The 18848-nt window shown below is 41.5% G+C and overlaps 2 protein-coding genes across 4 annotated transcripts in view; one reads left to right on the top strand and one right to left on the bottom strand.

The window, feature by feature from the left end:
- Window positions 1–18848, top strand: part of LOC139741811 (CCR4-NOT transcription complex subunit 2-like) — a 244380-nt gene that overhangs the window by 164614 nt on the left and 60918 nt on the right. For 2 of the 3 annotated variants that reach the window (XM_071652398.1, XM_071652396.1), the window contains exon 10: window positions 12872–12964. In XM_071652398.1, the coding sequence (XP_071508499.1) occupies window positions 12872–12964 (93 nt within the window). The remainder of the gene's footprint in view (window positions 1–12871; window positions 12965–18848) is intronic. The other variant, XM_071652397.1, reaches the window with a different exon arrangement.
- Window positions 736–9094, bottom strand: LOC139741814 (uncharacterized). The gene is made up of 4 exons (XM_071652400.1): window positions 8982–9094; window positions 8360–8756; window positions 7897–8196; window positions 736–1710 (listed from the first exon to the last, which is right to left on the bottom strand). Exons 1-4 carry the CDS (start codon window positions 9092–9094, stop codon window positions 736–738), a joined length of 1785 nt encoding a protein of 594 aa, XP_071508501.1.

Raw genomic sequence — 18848 nt, 5'->3', positions numbered from 1 at the left:
CGTTGCCATGGTAACGGCATATAAATGGCAGAAGATCAAGGAAAGATCTTGCGGATTGAACTACTTCCTCTATTCGACTGAAGCTCATGAAATGTGGCACACACATTGGTCTTGGTGGGAAGATGTGCAAGACATATTTTTTGGATGTGTCGGAAGCTGCGTTGCCATGGTAACGGCATATTAATGGCGGAAGATCAAGGAAAGATCTTGTGGATTGAACTACTTCCTCAGTTTTTGACAAAAGCTTATGAAATGTGGCACACACAATAGTCTTGGTGGGAAGATGTGCAAGACATTTTTCGGACGTGTCGGAAGCTGCGTTGCCATGGTAATGGCATTTAAATGACAGAATATCAAGGAAAGATCATTCCTTGGGTAAGACTGTCGTCACGGGGCGGGGGTATTAATCACCTTCAGTGATATTTCTAGTTTCTTTGGCAAAAGACACCAAAGCTGGTTGGAAAAAAAGGCTTTCTTCCTATGTGATGCAACATCAGAAAGTTAATTTCTTTTCTTTATCTACCTCAGGTTAGAACCAACACAGAAAAATAACAAACAGTGACAAAGGATTGAACGTGTTGGTCAGAGCTGAGCATGATTATTAGCTCGCTGTTTACTTATTCACCGTTGTAATTCGGGCATGAGCATTGCGAAGGTGGACATAACACAAACATAGTTTATATAGCAAGAGAAACGTTAGGCGGTATGACAAGATAAAGTATTAATACTATAAGATTAAATGCCTAGAGACTGAGAAGGGAGGAGGTTAGAAAGTGCGTCTGACTTGATGTACGAGTCCCTAGCTTTGTCCGACTTCCAACGGCCGTGCTGAGAAATCAGGAATGAAGGTACGCGATTGTTGCTAGCTGAGGATGCTCCATCTGACCGGAGGCTATGCAAGCCAAACTTAGAAACATCCGGAACAAAGGGCTTCAAAGCCTCTAGGACTACCTCGCGGGTTCTAGTGTAACTAAGGCCATGGGAAGTCGCGATAAGGCCACCCTTGGAAAGAGTAAGCCTGCGGATCACTGGTAGGGGAGAATGAGGAGGATCGCCAACTGCTGCAAAGTATCGCTCGGCTATAACGTCGGGGCAGGTCGGTTTAGATGTGCTGGCAATAGGTACGTCTCTGCCTTGACGAAACTGGTCGGTTTTTGAAGACGATAAGTGTAGAACTAGCCGATCATGATGGGTGGTGCAATCCTTCCTCCTCGGCCTGCTGAGATCATCGAAGCGCAAAAATCCGGCGTAAGAAACGAAACATACGAATAAAATGCGGAGGTCAGCTAAGGATGCATTGAGGTGACCATGAGAAGCGAGAAGATTTGACAGGATCTCTGGAGTGACAGGTTCTTTGCGACAAACGGGGAACGAGTGGATGCGATAATAACCCTGGACTGTTGTTTTTACCATAGGATCGTCTGTAGGAGAAGGAAGGCCCGCAAGATTGTGAGCCCATTTGACTGAAGCGACGAGCAAATCTGCTGCGGTCTTCGCTCCGTTGACTGAAGACAGGTGACAAAGGTACAGGCAGAGATGGTAAGCTTGGACTGGAAAGGATGGAACTTCAGATTTGGAGATGGCCCATTGGACCCATCTGGCCCAACAGGATTTATATTTAGATGTGGTAGAAGAAGCTTTAGCGGACATGAGAGACGGAAGCACGTCAGAAGCCAGGTTGCGTAGGTGGGGATCGGTGACCAACTCTTTCTTGGTAGACCATGTTTCTATAAGTTAGCTCGTGAGAGCAAAGAATGGGAAAAAATCAATAAGGAGAAAAAGACATTCGAAAGACTGACAAAATGCGTGAAAGGTCAGGATAATCAAATAGAGATTTTTGATTAACAGCATTAATTATGCTTAATAAAACAATGTAAATAGAGCATTGCTCTTTCACGAAAGAAGCATCAATATAATAATTTAATCAAAAGAATATCAATGGGGAAGTGAAGAAAAACTGAGAAGTGAGTGAAAGGTAAGGATGCAAGGCGCCCAGTACCAGACTAATGTGCAAGACACTAGTACTCGGAGGCCATGAAAAACCCCCATATTTATTGATGGAGGAAACGTGGTTGCGTCCAAGGATACTGAGCGAGGGCGCACTCCCATGCTCCTTGCTCCTGAAGAACCGACAGAGGGGGGAGGGGCGGGAAGTAGAGCTAATAATGCTCAACCGAGAATGAAGAAGGAATGCGAGCTAGCGCTATAACAGAGCTGCCAACTATTACGGATTTCCCGTAATCGTTACGGGAAATGATCACGATTACGGGAGTACGGAATGTCGCCTCAAAATTACGGTTTTTGGAAATTCCGATAATGCCCTATCGCCTATGCAGCAATTGCAATATACTAGCAGACTACACACTGTACATGTTTCATTCTCCAGCCGGCCCGCGTTGCCTGGTTGCCCACATTTGTGTGTGTCGGTGTCTGTATACTCGACGTGTGTGTTCGTAGCTTCCATTATAGAAAAGTGTGTGCACACGCAATTCGCTGCTTGCGTACTGTGTACACCGAACGGAAATTCGCGCGCGTGAATCCCTGTCGCCTACGGACCCTGGATGTTTCCATCGATCGCCATGGGATCCCCATGTGTGGCCGGCCGGCTGGGGACCGGAGCGTGAGTACATGTAGTAGCTTAGCTACACACTGTAGCCAGCTGCCACTATAGACAGTACCCTATTTCGTTTTGAGTCGGGGTAGAAGCGCTCCGTTGTGCAATGTCTGCTTCTTTTTCTCTACTTCTTCCGTTTTTCCCTTGCCTCCCAAGTACGAAATGATTTTTAGAGTGTTGTGTGTGTTTTTTGTAACGTTATTGCATCATTTTTCTGCAAGGAAGAGGTGAGTTTCTGTTCGTGTACTGATGATGTGCACTGCAGTATGTGCAGGTGAAAAGCGTTCAGACTTTCTTTCCCGAGTATCGTGGAAACTTGATGTATTTCTAGGCCTATAAAAGGAGATCTCATGTAACAGAATACTTATAACAAACTATTTTCAGATCAAAATGAATTAATTTCCCTTGTTTTGTATCGTTTATTGACGATCTCAAGGATCTCGTCGTAATACCGAATTTCCAATGTGTAGATCTATTTGATTTTCGCGTAGCTTTCAGTGCTGCAAACTTTTGCTAGGGCCTAATCTTACTACAAAACTTATCGTTCTATTTCTGTTGTTTCTCACACCTCATTTGGTACGATTTCTTCCATTTTATATCACTTTATCCGTTCTCTTTATGCTTTGAAATATTTAAACGTAATTCTTTCAAGTGTCTCGCACTGTTATTTTCATAACGGCGATTTCTCCGCTTTCGTGCAATACTTTTTCGAATCGAAGCGACGTGTGTTGTCTTTTCTAAATATTTGTGTTGTTGGGAGGTGTTGATACTTTGTATTTGTTATACTTATTTATTTTCCTCCGTGTTTATCTCGAGGGACTATGCGTGTTTCTTAATGTTAATAGGAAAAGGCTAAAATGATATGAGTGATGTCTGATGGTGATGATGAAAACCGTATGCTGGTACAAAAAGATGTCTTACTGTGAATGCTGAGCGTACGTGCCGTTCGTTTTATTTCACTTTCCCTCTTATTCTTCTTTCCCCCTTACTCTTCTTTCCCCTCCAAAGAATGACAAAAAAAGAAATTACATACACCTCACAACAAAAAGATCCACGATCTACCAACCTTCGTAAAGTTAAATCTAAATGTTCAATATCAGCAAAGAATAAGGGGAAAGCACGAATGACAATAAATTAGAGCGAAGAGATTGTGAAATACTGAATACACGCAGTCTCTTCGGCTCGAAGAAACTTGACACCCACCCGGCCTCTCCCCTTGTGGAAATTTCCACAAAAACAGGTGCCACACCCAGGTGCGTGCCAGACGAAAGAATGCGCGCACTGGAATAAACAGCGTGTTAGTATCCTGGAAATATCGATCGAAGAACCAGCTCATTAGTTGAATTAAAGGAATCATTGCAAAGATATCGTGATTCTATATCCTTTCTTTGGCGCATAGTAGGAAACATCAAACAGTCGAATATATTGTACTTAATCGAATATCTTATGTTCCCTGAACAATAAAAAAGGATCGATGAATCAGTCAATTAAAAATGCAATCACGGAAATACTTAGAAGGTCTCGTATGCCCAGACAAATTCACTACGATTAGGTCCAATGAGATGCAGTCATCACCTGGTTAGACAGCAAAATCATGACAATTAATTTCAGTTCACGCTTATTACTTTTCAAAGTTTTGGCTATCAACATTTGTTCGTAGGTGTTTTTTGTTTGTTTGTTTTGTATGTTTTTCCTCGTGAAAGACGTAATGACTTTTTCGTATCGAATTTAAACTCCATGTTTACCGTAAACAAGCCATTCAGCTCAGCTATGGCGCATTCGATCCATCGAACTTGCAGTAACCTCTTAGGCAGGAGCACATGGGTCTTTCCTTTAAACTTGAAAGTGAAACCACGTGTTTGCACATTGGCGCAACCACACACAGCGCGGCATTTTTGCGATCATCTATAGCAGAGTTTCCGATTCCAGTCAGGGTAAAAGAAATTGGAATACTTCGGAAAATACTGATGTTTAAAATCCAGTAAAATGAAAAAGCCTGAAAACAACGCATGATTATGTTTTATAGTAAACAATAGTTGGAAACACCGAAGAGAGTTTTGCATTCGCTCACACAGAAGCTTTCTTGAGAAGATGAAAGCATCCCCCCTCCCCTGCTAGATAGTGGAAGCTTCCATAACCAGCCCAGCAAGTTTCTGGAGGTACATACATGCAGTTGTACACATGCATTGCGCGAGAAAGCAATCAATCAACACTGAACATTGCGTAGTTTGGATTCTTTATCGTGCTGGTGTCCAGCTCGATACTTCGGCATGTGTCGTAATGTTTTGTTTAGAGCCTGCAGGCCTCATATGTCTACGAGTTTAATTCAAAATAGCAAAAAGAGGGAGATGGAGAAATTACGGATTCTGGTGGAAAAATACGGATTTTGGAGCTGCTGAGTCCGGATTTGTGCTTTCAAAGGTTGGCAGCTCTGCTATAAGTACTTTCGAAATTCACAGTTGCGTAACAAACACAAAAGGCACCACCTTGCGTTCGATACCGAAAAGAAATTCCACTTTCTTCCTATGTGATACAACGTCAGAAAGTTAATTTCTTTTCTTTATCAACATCAGGTTAGAACCAACACAGAAAAATAACAAACAGTGACAAAGGATTGAACCTGTTGGTCAGAGCTGAGCATGATTATTAGCCATCGAGAAAGGCAAAAGAAGGCAATTATAATTTAATGAAGGACTGCACATCACAATCATCATTTGCACGCAAGTCGACCTGTAGGCTCAAAAGGAGGAACTATGCACGCAAATCGGCATGTACAATACAAATGTTGAATTTAAACCAGGCGCTCAAATCGGCCTGTGCAATACAAGGGAAGGAAAACTAGGCACGCAAATCGGCCTGAATAGTACAGGTTAGGGAGTAAACCGGAATAATGGGCACGCAAATCGTCCAGAACATCATCAAAGGGGTGAGACATGCACGCAATCGATTAGAAAAATGTAAAAGTGGGGGGGGGGGGGGGTAAGCACGCAAATCGGCTTGAATAGTACCAAGGGTGTAAAATTGGTACGCAAATCGACCTGTGTATACAAAAATTTGACAGAAAGGGCGTATAAATTGGCCGGGGGGGGGGGGGGGGGGGGGGGTTAACAAGACACTCAAATCGGTCTATATAGTGACAAGGGGGGACAGATGGACCTGTCTGAAAATGGAGAGCAGGCAATGTAATCTGTTCATAATATGAACGCAAATCAAAATACGCCACGGTACGTAAAAATATATATGTTCAGTACAGAAATGGATCTAATTCATTACCCAAAAGAACACACTTATATAAATTATTTGAACCTGAAAAAGGTCACGTTTGGGTTAGACACAACGTGGACAGTAACCTAATTCGGCAGAACAAAAACCTGTGTTTGAAGCTCTGGGCAAGCGCTTAAAATCGTAGCGTAGAGCCAAGGTAAAAAATGACGGTTGCTCGCAAAACACATCGTCTTCGTGCAAGGAGGATGGGGTAAACGAAGCGTTAAGTATCCTCCAATCGTGAATGTGGGCATCAAGATGGCTGCCATCGGGGCAAATAAAAGGCCAAAAATGGGCGGTAGGCCAACGAGGAACTATCAGTGTGCCTACAGCGCTACAAGAAGCAAGACGCTTAATTACTTGGATAATGAACGAGACTGGAGGGCAGAGATAATTGTTGTCGAATTCCCAATTCTGACAAAACGCATCAACAGCAGAAACACCCTGACAAAAAAATCTTGCGTTAAAGTTGGGGAGTTTGGCATTGTGGGGGGAGGCAAACCTATCAACTGTATGCGGTCTCCACAAGTCATCTACTTGTGAGAAGGAGTGATTGTCGATAGACCAGTCATCATAGTCACGATATTTACTGATCTTGTCTGCTAAAATGTTTTCTTGCCTGGGTAATCATTCGGGTGAAAGAACAATGTCATGTAACTGACAGTAAGAGAAAATATCAAGCGCAATACGATGAAGGTCGGGTTTAACGCTGCCGTAGTTAATAATTCGAGCCACATTAGAGTTATCAGTGAACCACTTGATCTTGTGGCTAAAGCAATGAACGGAAAACGCTTTAAGTGAGCGGTAAACGGCAGTTAATTCGCGCCAAGTGGAACTCTGGGTACTTTCCGAAGGAGACCACAAATTGTCGACGCGCAAATGTGAATGACCTTGGACGTGAGCACCGAATCCAAGGTCGCTAGCGTCAGAAAATATTTGCATAGTCGGTACAAGACGGTAAGAAAAAGCAAAACCATTCAGCGCAAAAATGTTGGCTGACCAAAACACAAGCTCAAGGAGCACGGGGTCTGAAATAACGATCAAATCAGACCATGAGGACCGAGATTCGATCGCACGATAGGTTGCGCCTGTCATCAATCTCGACACCGGACCGAGAGCGAGATTCATTGAAATGATGTGTCCGGCGAAGGAGGCCAACATTCTGACTGGTACAGGGTTAGCGGCCTTGGAAAATGAAATAAGTTCATCAATACTCTGTACTAGGTTTCGCAGTTTAGAATGTGGAACAATGAAAGTGCAAGACGGTGAATCAATGAGGAATCCTAAATAAAGGACTCTACTAGAAGGGTGCCAGGCACACTTTGATTCCTTCTGGACGAAACCCCTGCGCCAGATAGTTTGCCTCACTACTGCCAAATTTGCTAGTGCGGATACATAAGACGGTGAAATAACGAGACCGTCATCAATGTACATGTAAGCAATTATACCACGTGAGCGCCAGTGATAGACCAATGGCCTGGTCAACTTAGTGAACAAATAACAGGCGCTGTTGAGGCCAAAAGGAAGCACAATGAATACGTAATAACGTATTACGGAATCAGAGTGGGTCCAAGAAAACCCTAGGAATTTCTGATGGGAGGGAAATATGTCGACGTGGTGGTAGCCGGACTTTAAATCAAATGTGAAATAAAACTGCTCAGAACCAAGAACTTGCGCGATGTGAGTAAGGTCTTCATATTTGAATTTGGACTGAACAATGTACTGATTGGGGTGATGTAAATCTAAAACTAGACGTAATTTTTTGCCTTCAGCAACGGTGAGGGGGTTACAACAATAAGGACGTTGTTTTACTTCTACCGCGCATCTGTTTTGTAACAATTCAGAGATGGTGCTTTCAACAAAATCTGGGTGATCCAAACTGGATCTGTTGTTCTTACTGTAAAATGTGGGAGGTACTGTATCGAAAGGAATTTTATAACCATATTCAATTATGTCACAAACATATTTTGAAGCCTTCAGTTCACTTTTCCAGAAGGCAAAACATTTCTTCAATTTACCTTGCACGCCTGAAGGCGGGTCGAGCGAAGGGGTGGGGTGAGCACTAGAAGGGGGCCTTGGAAGGCTGGTGCTGGTTGACGGCGCTTCTGGCGGCTCGAAGGGAGGGGCAGTTTGGGGCGGACATGACCGACGATGCCGCATTGGAAGCAGACACGGGTATCGGGACGGTAGGGGATGTAGCGGCGAAAAGTTTCAGGCATAAGACGAGGAGGTAGAGAAGACCGGGGAGCCCGGAACAGTGGCTGCCTCCTTGACTTTTTCGCTGTTTCGGCCTTCTTGGCAGCTGCGGCCTTCTCCGCCTGAAAATTAAGCGCATATGAAAAATTAGCATAGAATCATTAAGTACATACGCTCTGATATAAAATTACAAATAAGTATCAAACTATTGATGGGAGTTGTGTATAAAGGTCAATGCATTTTATAGGAGATATAATGTAAATTCTGGAACGATAAACATATCACCTTTCTAAGATGTTTTTCATTGTCGGAATTCTCCACGAGGTCGTCGGTGACGTACTCCTTGACCGTGGCCCAGCCCAAAGATGAGCGGTCTGCAAGGCGGATTAGCTTCTGCCTGTGAGCAAGCAGGCGGGATGCCTCAAGTAGGCGCTCCTTAGCGGCTTCTATATCAAGGTCTTTGAGAGAATGAAGGGCGTCGTCGACGCACTGAGAAACCTTCTGAGCGTGGTCGAATTGTTGCCTGTTCCCCTCACTCTTGAAGGAGGGGGACTCGGGCTTGGCGGACTTCCGTGTGGTGGAATCCACCTTACGCTGTAGGACCTGAATGGCCTGCAGTATCTCGTTGGACGTGGCAGGGCCGGGCGTGGTTTCCTCCACGTAATGCCGATTATTTCGGAGTCTTGGCGGGAACAATGTAGAAGCAAGGCAGAACTCGTAGAAAACGCGGAGAGGTGGTGAGAACCGTGTGCGAGCTAATAATGCTCAACCGAGAATGAAGAAGGAATGCGAGCTAGCGCTATAAGTACTTTCGAAATTCACAGTTGCGTAACAAACACAAAAGGCAACACCTTGCGTTTGATACCGAAAAGAAATTCCACATCTCACATGCCAAATTGTTACTTACCTGCTGTTCGAAACAGACTCAACCAGGGCTGCCAAAGCCTCCTTGTGCTTCTTGGCCTTCTGGTCTGGCTTTGCCCGCCTCTCCTGACTGCACGGGAGGTATGCCACGATCATTCAGGTATTTCTTCAGTTCGTCGACTGGCATTCGCCGGAAGACAGCTAGGTCTTGGGGGTCTGCCATTTCGCCTTGGGCCGTGGGTTTGGGGGGGTCTGCCATTTTTTAAAGTCCGCTGTGCTTTGTAACGCGTACCTCTAGTTGCCCCCTTTACTGCGTATACCGACCGATCGCCAGGCGCTAGGCCAGTACAGTTATTGTACAGTAAACAGTGCATGCCATTGCGCATGCAGCTACTGTCTGCTGCGCTGCAGCGTAGCTCTATCTAGCTGCATAGCGCGATGTCGACCCCAAAGTTGAAAATCGGCCTGTCCGCTACAACCGATGGGTGGCGCACCGTATTTGGAATCCACCGAATTGGCTGGAGGTCATTCATTCCTCGTGACTTCCAGGAACAGGAGGGGTATGCTGACCATTCACTTGGTCAGACAAAGCCTTGACATTGACCCAGGGCAGTAGCCAGACTTCCCTCTCACTCCCAAGCTCTCTGTGTACAGGGCCTTGAAGTTACACACCCGTGACCTCAGTCACTACGGCTGCTACCTTACCAAAATAACTGTAATAGCATCTTTTTAACACCCATGCAAATGCTAATGTACGTAAATACCAGATGAATTGTGTATCGTAGTCATAAAAGTGCTCAATTAGAATGTAGAGATGCATCTTTTCATTTGCATTAATAATGGTTTAAATATAAACAGTGCACATACCTATTTCTTGTGTTACAGTGTGCGGATAATTCTTTGGTCTAAACAAAGACATATCAAATAATAATCTTGCAAACAGTTTACCTTAAATCTGTTGATATAGCATAAGAATATCAATAGTACACAATGTACAGGCAAAATAAATCTAGTAAAGTAAGAAATTGCTTTACTTTGAGGCACATGCAGAGCCCCCAAACATTTCCTTGGAAATTAAGGGGGGACAAACAAATGTGAGAGGAAAGGAATGAAAGAGGCTTGGCTCTCAGAATTTGCCAATTCAGAGAAAGGTCATGTGCACATGGGTACAAATGACCTTTCATTTTTCTCAGTTGGTTAGGCACTTCACTCGATTCAAAGTGACATAATGCATCAGTTTGCCCAACAAAGCAATTTATGCATTTTGTATTCAAACAAAGAAGGAACCTGCGTAGATCCAGTGACTAGAATGGTTCGTCAACACTTTGCGAAGCATCCATTTCATTGTGCTGTATTGACTGCATTAACAATTTTTTCTGTTGCTTTGCCAAATACCAGGCTTGCTGTCAGGTGGATGTACTGGCAGGCACCATTAGAAGGATCACATGAGTAAACATTATTTCACAGATGCTTAACTCGGTGAATTTAAAAACCAGCCTGTCTCTCAGTACAAATGACCTTTTTCTGCTCATGCACAAACTGGAACCCTGAACTGGCTATTTGATCTATACACGACACTACATCATTGTCACAGAGAATGTGGGTCTACAGCTACAACCAGTCCACCCCATATAGGCTTTTCCCATGGTGGGACACTGTCCCTAAATCCAAAGGCAGCTTCAACTTAGTCCTAGGGAGAATGACCTCCCTCTTCTGACACATGGTCCTTCCATATCTCTTGATGTGTCTACACACCAATAAAAGGGAGGAGTTCTGAATATGATATCCCCAGACAGCGAGCTTTCTTTCTCCTTGATTTTATTACACCTAGTCTGCAATGGACCAAAAAAGTCATTTGGTTGACTGACTCATATTTTTATGCCCCCACCCACACATAGTGTGTATGGGGGATATAGGAATCACTCTGAGGTCAGGTGGCCGGTTGGTCAGTTGCCAGTTGGTTGCAAATCTTATGGATCGAACTACTCTCTCATTTTTTGAGCAATTGGCCCCAAATTTGGTATGTGTGGCCACTATCAAAGGTAGATGTGCAAGACACCTTTTTGTTAGCATTGCATAATGCGTTGCCGTGGCGATGGCATATTTTCATAAAAACTTGTGGATCGAACTACTTTTGACTTGAATTGTGGCACATTTTGGCGCAGTCATAAATATTGTTCACATTTTTTCACTAAAAAGAATACAAAAATATTGTGGATTCAGTTAACTCCCTCAGTCTGAGCATTTGGCTTGAAATTAGGCACATGTGAGGGCTGTTGTACATAGATGTGCAAACTTAATCTTTTGTTATTCTTGAATATTGCGTAACAGCATGTTTTACACTAAAAAAGCGTACAAAACTATTGTGGATTCAGCTTACTCCCTTAGTCTTTGAGCACTTAGCTTGAATTTTGACACATGTGACCACTATGGTACGTAGATGTGCAAACTTAATCTTTTGACATTGTTGAACGATGTGTTGCCATGGTAACAGCATATTTTGAATGAAAATCATACAAAATAGTGTGGATTCATTTAACTCTCTCAGTCTTAGAGCATTTGGCTTGAAATTTGGCACATGTGACCATTATAGTACGAAGATGTGCAAACTTCATCTTTGGTCATTGTTGAAAAATGTGTTGCCAAGGTAACAGCATGTTTTGAATGAAAATTATGCGATGATATGAATTTAGCTAACTCTCTCAGCTTTGAGCATTTGGCTTGAAATTTGGCACATGTGATGGCTGTGATATATAGTTGTGCAAACTCCATTTTTTGTTAATGTCAAACATTGTGTTGCCATGGTAACAACATTCTTTTATGAAAATCATAGAAATTACCAATTTACTTATCTTACTCCCTCAGATTTTAAGCACTTGACTTGAGATATGGCACATGTGACTATCAGTAAGCAGAATATACATTTATTCAATGTTGAACAATACATTGCCATGGTTTCTTTTTTTTTCGATAAAAAGCATACAAAGTAATTGCTGGCTGAACTAACTTCTTCAGTGATAGGTTGGGGATATTAATCACATTGAGTGATAGTTCTTGTTTAAGTTTGTCTTACCTGGGAGAGTAATCTCTTGTCTACCTACTTTCAAATTTGATGCCTTAAAACAAAACCAAAATTGAGATATGAGCAGTTTTGTAGACCATGTTATATAGACCAGATGCTGCTTTCACTGTGATTTTCATTTGACTCTTCTGTACAGCACGCCTGACTGACCCAAATCTTAAAATCCTCTTTTTTCCATTTTTTATGATGCTGCATCTCCTGCAACTCTCTCTTTTTAACCACCCTTTGAATGGATTGGGATAGTCCAATCTAAACAAGCTGTATAAATGTTCGTCATTTTAAAGCTTAGAGATTACTCTTTCAGACTGTGTAGAAAAGTAAAAGTTCATTTTTGCCTACTTTGGGGGGTTTTGAGCCGGGTGGTCACATATTGTGTGGAACATCTGCCATATGTGTGCACAGATATGCACTTAGCACTATGTGTTGCTGCTTTATATCTCCATTCATGATTATGGTACTATATTTTTCTGTAGTTTGTATGTGGACCTATCTGACTATGCACAATATTCATGTGAATTTTGCTGTAATTTACACATAGAAAGAGGAAGACCCTACAGTGTATGGCATGCCAAAAGGTCACTCAGGGAAAATACATACTCTTACTAGTTTCTACTCTTGAGTCATATCAATTTAGATAACTTGATGGTGATTTGAGAGTCCACTGATACACAAAGTGTCAATTGAAGTTTTCTCGCTCACATTAGCTTTGGCAAGTGTGCAATAATGTTGTAATGTGGGCATTTGTGGCAAGAAGAACTTGGGCTCTGTAGCCATGTTAAATGTTAATTCCCTTTTGCTTTTTGTCTGTCTGTTTGTTGTTCGCTTGTCTCCTTTCTTTCATTTGTAAACAGTTGGCATGGTAAGCAAACAAGCAGAGCCTACACCAGAGTTTCAGATGCAGAGTGAGGACTTCCCAGCCCTTCCAGGAGCAAATAACAAGAATGGTAAGTTCTGACAGAAGTACAAAATTGTTGCTGAAAGTTATCCTTTTACTAGTACCAATGCCACCAACAACATGATATGTGCAATGTGATGTATATATCACTTGTATTGCAAGCATATCTAGGTAATTTAATTACTCACAGGTAAGATTTACTTCAAAGTTGATTAAGCCTACATCATACATTATACAGAGATATTGTAAAATGACGAGGATGATGTTCTATGTGCATGCACTGTGTTGCAATGTCTCAAGTGTTTTTATCCAAAGAAAAAATAATTTGTTTTATGAATACAGGAGTAACCCTACGGATAAAAATAGACAAAAATATGTGATTTATAAAAACACACTTACTAATCTATTGCGTTTACAAAAGAGAACATTTTATGTTAACCAGATAACGAAATACAAAAATGATATGAAGAATACTTGGAAAACAATAAAAGATGTTATGAATACATCTAATGATGTATCTAATATTTCAGAAGTACGATGGGGTAATACCTCAAGCAATGTACCTGTTGGCATGGCCAAAATTTTTAATGATTTTTTTTTTTTTTTGCATCGATTGGGACAAATTTATCACAAAGTATCCCTTCATCTGATAAAGTGTTTTATAATTTTTTAGATATACCTAATTCTAAAACTACATTTTTGGACCCTACGTATTATGACGAAGTTATTGACATTATTTATAATTTGAAACAAGGGAAAAGCCCAGGTTGTGATGGAATCGATAATTACGTGTTGAAAAATATAATTCTTCAAATAATAGATCCTTTAGTATATATCATTAATGTATCACTTATTACTGGGCTTGTACCAAATCAGATGAAGACTGCCAAAGTTATACCTATACATAAGAAAGGGGAGAAGAATGATGTCAATAATTACAGACCAATATCGTTATTAACTTCAATTTCCAAAATTCGGGAAAAAATAGTATATATCCGAACAGTAAAATTTTTTAATATGAGTAATATATTTACGAATTTTCAATTTGGATTCAGAGAAAATCATAACACCACCCACGCTTTACTTACCTTTGTGGAAAAGATTACACATGCACTTGATACATTTTCACATACAATAGGCATCTTCCTGGATTTTTCCAAAGCCTTTGATACGATTAATCACGGTATACTTCTCTCTAAGTTATTAGCTCACCTGAGCCAAAGGCTCAAGTGAGCTATTGCGATCGCCCTTCGTCCGGCGTCCGTCGTGCGTCGTCCGTCGTCCGTCGTCCGTCGTCCGTCGTCCGTCGTGCGTCGTGCGTAAACTTTTTACATTTTCATCTTCTTCTTGAAAACCCCAAGACCGATTTTCATCAAACTTGGCAGGTAGCATCCCTAGGGGGTTAGGAACTCAATTTGTTAAAATGGGCACCATGACCCACCCAGGGGGCCCCCAGGGGGGCCCAAACCCCCCAAAATTAAGGAATCTTTAAAAATCTTCTTCTCTAGAACCAGAAGTGATAGAGCTAAGTTAATACTATGAGTTAGTTCATTGATGACTGTAGTTTCAAGTTTGTTCATGGCAGAATCAGGGATACCCCCCTTGGGACCCAGGGGAGGGGGGTGGGGAGGGGTTCTAATGGGGCCTAAATTGTACATTTTCATCTTCTTCTTGAGAACCCCATGACCCATTTTCACCAAACTTGGCAGGTAGCATCCCTAGGGGGTTAGGAACTGAATTTGTTAAAATGGGCACCATGCCCCACCCAGGGGGCCCCCAGGGGACCCCCAGGGGGCCCAAATCCCCCAAAATTAAGGAATCTTTAAAAATCTTCTTCTCTAGAACCAGAAGTGATGGAGCTAAGTTAATACTATGAGTTAGTACATTGATGACTGCAGTTTCACGTTTGTTCATGGCAGAATCAGGGGTGCCCCCCTTGGGACCCAGGGGAGGGAGGTGAGGAGGGGTCCTAATAGGGCCTAAATTGTACATTTTTATCTTCTTTTTTAGAACCCCATAACCCATTTTCACCAAACTTGGCAGGTAGCATCCCTAAGGGGTTAGGATCTCAATTTGTTAAAATGGGCACCATGTCCCACCCAGGGGGCCCCCAGGGGGGCCCAAACCCCCCAAATGAAGGAATCGTTAAAAATTTTCTCTAGAATCAGAAGTTATACAGCTAAGATAATACTATGAGTGAGTACATTAATGACTATAGTTTCGAGTTTGTTCATAGGAGATCCAGGGGTGCCCCTCTTGGGGGCAGGGGTGGGGGGGGGGGGTTGGTTAGGAAGGTCCAAATGGGGGCCTGAATCGTACATTGTCATCTTCTTCCTGAAAACCTCATGATAGATTTTCGTCAAACTTGGCAGGTAGCATCCTTAGGGGGTCAGGATCTCAATTTATCAAAATGGGCACCATGCCCCACCCAGAGGGCCCCAGGGGGCCCCCAATTCCCCAAATTAAGGAATCTTTAAAAATTTGGGCCCTTATTGTACATTTTCATCTTCTACTTCAGAATGCCTGGTCAAATTTTGGTAGAGCTGTGAATAATTTAGATTAGTGACTGCGTGAAAGGTGAACTTGCGATACTCAGGTGAGCGCTAGACCCGCGGGTCTCTTGTCTCATTATGGTATTCGTGGAAAAGCCTTGCAGTGGTTCACAAGCTATTTATCTGACAGATTTCAATATGTGTGGCGCACCGACAAAATGAGTCATAAGTCGCACGGGGAGTTTTCCCGTAATGAGCCGAAAATGAAGGGGAAGCACTGCTCGGGTCGAAATTTTTTTATGACTGATTTTGATTCCTTGATGTTTTATCTGTTTGTACAGAAAATTTCAGCGTGTAAAAATGAGTACAAGTGTCCCAAATCACAGTTTTTCTGAGACAATTTTTTTCGGTTACATTTTTTTCGAACGCTCGCCTTTGCGTTGCGTTTCGCACCTATTGTTCTTGCCCGATCGGGACTCCGCCTCCGTTGCTAAGGTGTATGCTAATGAGGCATTGCTCTTGACCCCATTGAAGACAAAACAAAGCATGGTGCGCGCGGCGGCGTCGGCGGCCAAGCGGCGAGGGCTTTAGAATTACGCAATAATAGTGAGCTGACCAAGGCTATCGATTGCATGACCAGCGAGTTTCGTTTGATACATGCACTCCATTTCATGAAGTGGTGATTGTTTGACGCACAAATCGCGCTGAAAAAATTAATTCCAACGAATGATCACGCAAAATTTATGATACTTTATCTATGAGCTAATACAATGATCACATATCGAACTTGAAACCTCTTTATGCGTGTGTGTACTTTTACAACGGTTATTAATTGGCCTAATTAATGAATTCATTCAAATAATCATTACTTTCGTTCCCTGGTATGTGACTTGCTGTTTAAAATTCATCTCTGGAGATATAGTAGGGCCTAAGTTGTCAATTATTCTCGTTTTTATAAAGTCGACAATTCGTGTGATAATTCGCCAAATGATGTAACGCGTACTATTATTTCCCTGGTTAATAAAACTTTTTGCCCTATTTCTTATGATGGATTGGGCCGTGATGGCATGGAGAGAAATCGGAAGACAAACATTATTAATGCCCAAATAGCTCGTGTTCCCTTTGGAGGATATTCTGACTCTTGTCATCTGTGTATTTTTTAGAAGTAGGACCTATTTGAGAAAGGGACAGAAAGCTGTGTCGCTACTCAAAAGTGTGCTTCTTCATTTTGTTTTGTTTTTTTAATCAGAACGTTTGTAATGATAGCTGTTTGTCGTGTATTGCGTGTAGCTGACATGTGAGAGGTCAAGTCTGCAAAGAATTTGGCTAACAGCTTTGCGAAGTGGCAGCGTTAATTGCCCATTGAATTGCGTATTCTGAGGAATTTCGAATGAAAGAACTCGGACGACACTGTTCACGCCTTAAACCCCGCATCAACGAAGCCTTAAACAATGAAAGGTAAACTTCCTGCTATCAAGGGGTGGATAATCACGCAACCAGTATTCTTTTTTCGCCATTGATAGCAGAATCAGTGACGGAATGGAGCAACAGCTTTGGAGGATCGGCATTATGTCTGCTAATTTGTAAAAGAATGTTTCAGTCCCCTTTTGTGTTCAGAACCACAGTCAGGGACGCTAACTTACTCTATCTCCTACAAGCTATCGTTACTATCTTAAAACGTGAATTTTATGAAAGGTTACAAGTGATCGCGGAATCAGTTCTTCTGCGTGACTCAGGCAGGCTTTTATAATAGCATACCAAACTTAAATCGTTTACCTGTATAGAAAGGGCGGGGATATATACACACTTATCGCAATCATCCGGATTTGAGAGTGATACACTCTACTACTTTTCTTCATCTTTCCCCCGACAAAGACCATGGTAATTCAAAACAAACAAACAAACAAACAAACAAACAAACAAACAACCAAACAAACAAACAAGCAGTTGCATTATATCAGAACGTACAGAATTTTTGTGTTTCATGTATTTATAGGTCATCTCTTGATGTATAGTAGGCATTTGTTGTCGTTTTTACAGCGTTTCCTAATAAATGCCTATAGCGAAAATCCAACACAACATTTATCAAGGAGGGAAGGGAACTTAAATTTAAATATAACATACATAATAGTTTACAGAAATCAGACATGTAAATAAGGCAATCATATACATCCGCACGGCCGATTGTAGTCTCTTACTTTGATTATCAAACACGATTGCCTGCATTTACGTGGTTTTTTTTGTTCTAATTTCTTGAACTTTGCCTCATTTTCTCTTTTTTTTTTAAACAATTGCTCGAAACATTTAAAAATCGTAACACAGTCTGCTATCCCACAACATAATATTCCATTTGATTCGTCACTTATTGTTGGTCGGGTGACGCCAAATGTTGGAATCTCGAGCGATATGATACACGGCATTTTGTTTGTTGGTTTTCGTCTTATCGCTCAAAAGAATTTTGACTACGATTACAGAGGTATCATCTACAAGACATAACTGATGGTTTACAGAAGTGATCATCAATTCAGTAAGGATTAGTCAAGTCATGAATTCACTTTACCCAACATGTCTAATCGAACTACGACATTGTTTGGGTAACTGCGCCTTTCTTATTCTCATATAGTTCAAACTTATTCTTGACATAATCAAAACAAATAATTCTTTATATAATTTCTCAAAATACTCAAAAGATGGCCTAAGTCAAAACTTTCTGCAAAGATTGCATACGGCAACCTTTACTAGCCTAAACAAGTTTTCTAGAGCTATCAGTTCCCCCTATGACGATGACTTCGATTGCGTTTTGAACTTGTATCGAACTACTTTCAAAACAGCTATTACCTTTATAGTTCGATTAATGAACCAGTCTTTTGAATTCATAACCAATATTCGTAATCGTAACCATACAGTAACATAATACTGCATGTCAATCAAAGTAGGAAAATGTAAATGCTATATTAGTAGCGCAAAATAAATGAGTAACTATTATCTTCATACATTCTAATTCCTAAGTGATGTCGCTACGAAAATGACACATGGTTTGACGGTTTGACGACTGCTTCAAGCAAATAATAAAAAAAAAGGAATGGGATATACTTCTAATGATAGTACCACGCCATACAATGCATTTCACTGTATTTGATAACGTTTAGTTACGTTTCTGTGCGCTTTTCATATACGGAAAATAAAAGGCAGATTGATGCTATTAACATGCTAACACACAACGCATTCAAAATGTTTTTTTTTCTTAAATACACCGTGTACAATATAATGTTTTAGTATACGGTTTGAAACTTTTAATTTGCGAGTCCTTTATAAAGTTATAAGCAGGGTTATTACATTATCAAGCAAAAATTAAAGTATTTAGGGATTTGGATTTGCGCAGAAGACTATACAGTGCTATATATGGCGATCGTTCGCAACAGAGACAATCCTCTTCAATAG

This window comes from Diadema antillarum, unplaced genomic scaffold, assembly GCF_040938485.1.
Source record: "Diadema antillarum isolate AM-2024a unplaced genomic scaffold, OU_Dant_1.0 seq00000955_RagTag, whole genome shotgun sequence".
Taxonomy (NCBI): domain Eukaryota; kingdom Metazoa; phylum Echinodermata; class Echinoidea; order Diadematoida; family Diadematidae; genus Diadema; species Diadema antillarum.
The sequence above is the reverse complement of the archived record's forward strand: the minus strand, read 5'-3'. Positions and strand labels throughout refer to the sequence as shown.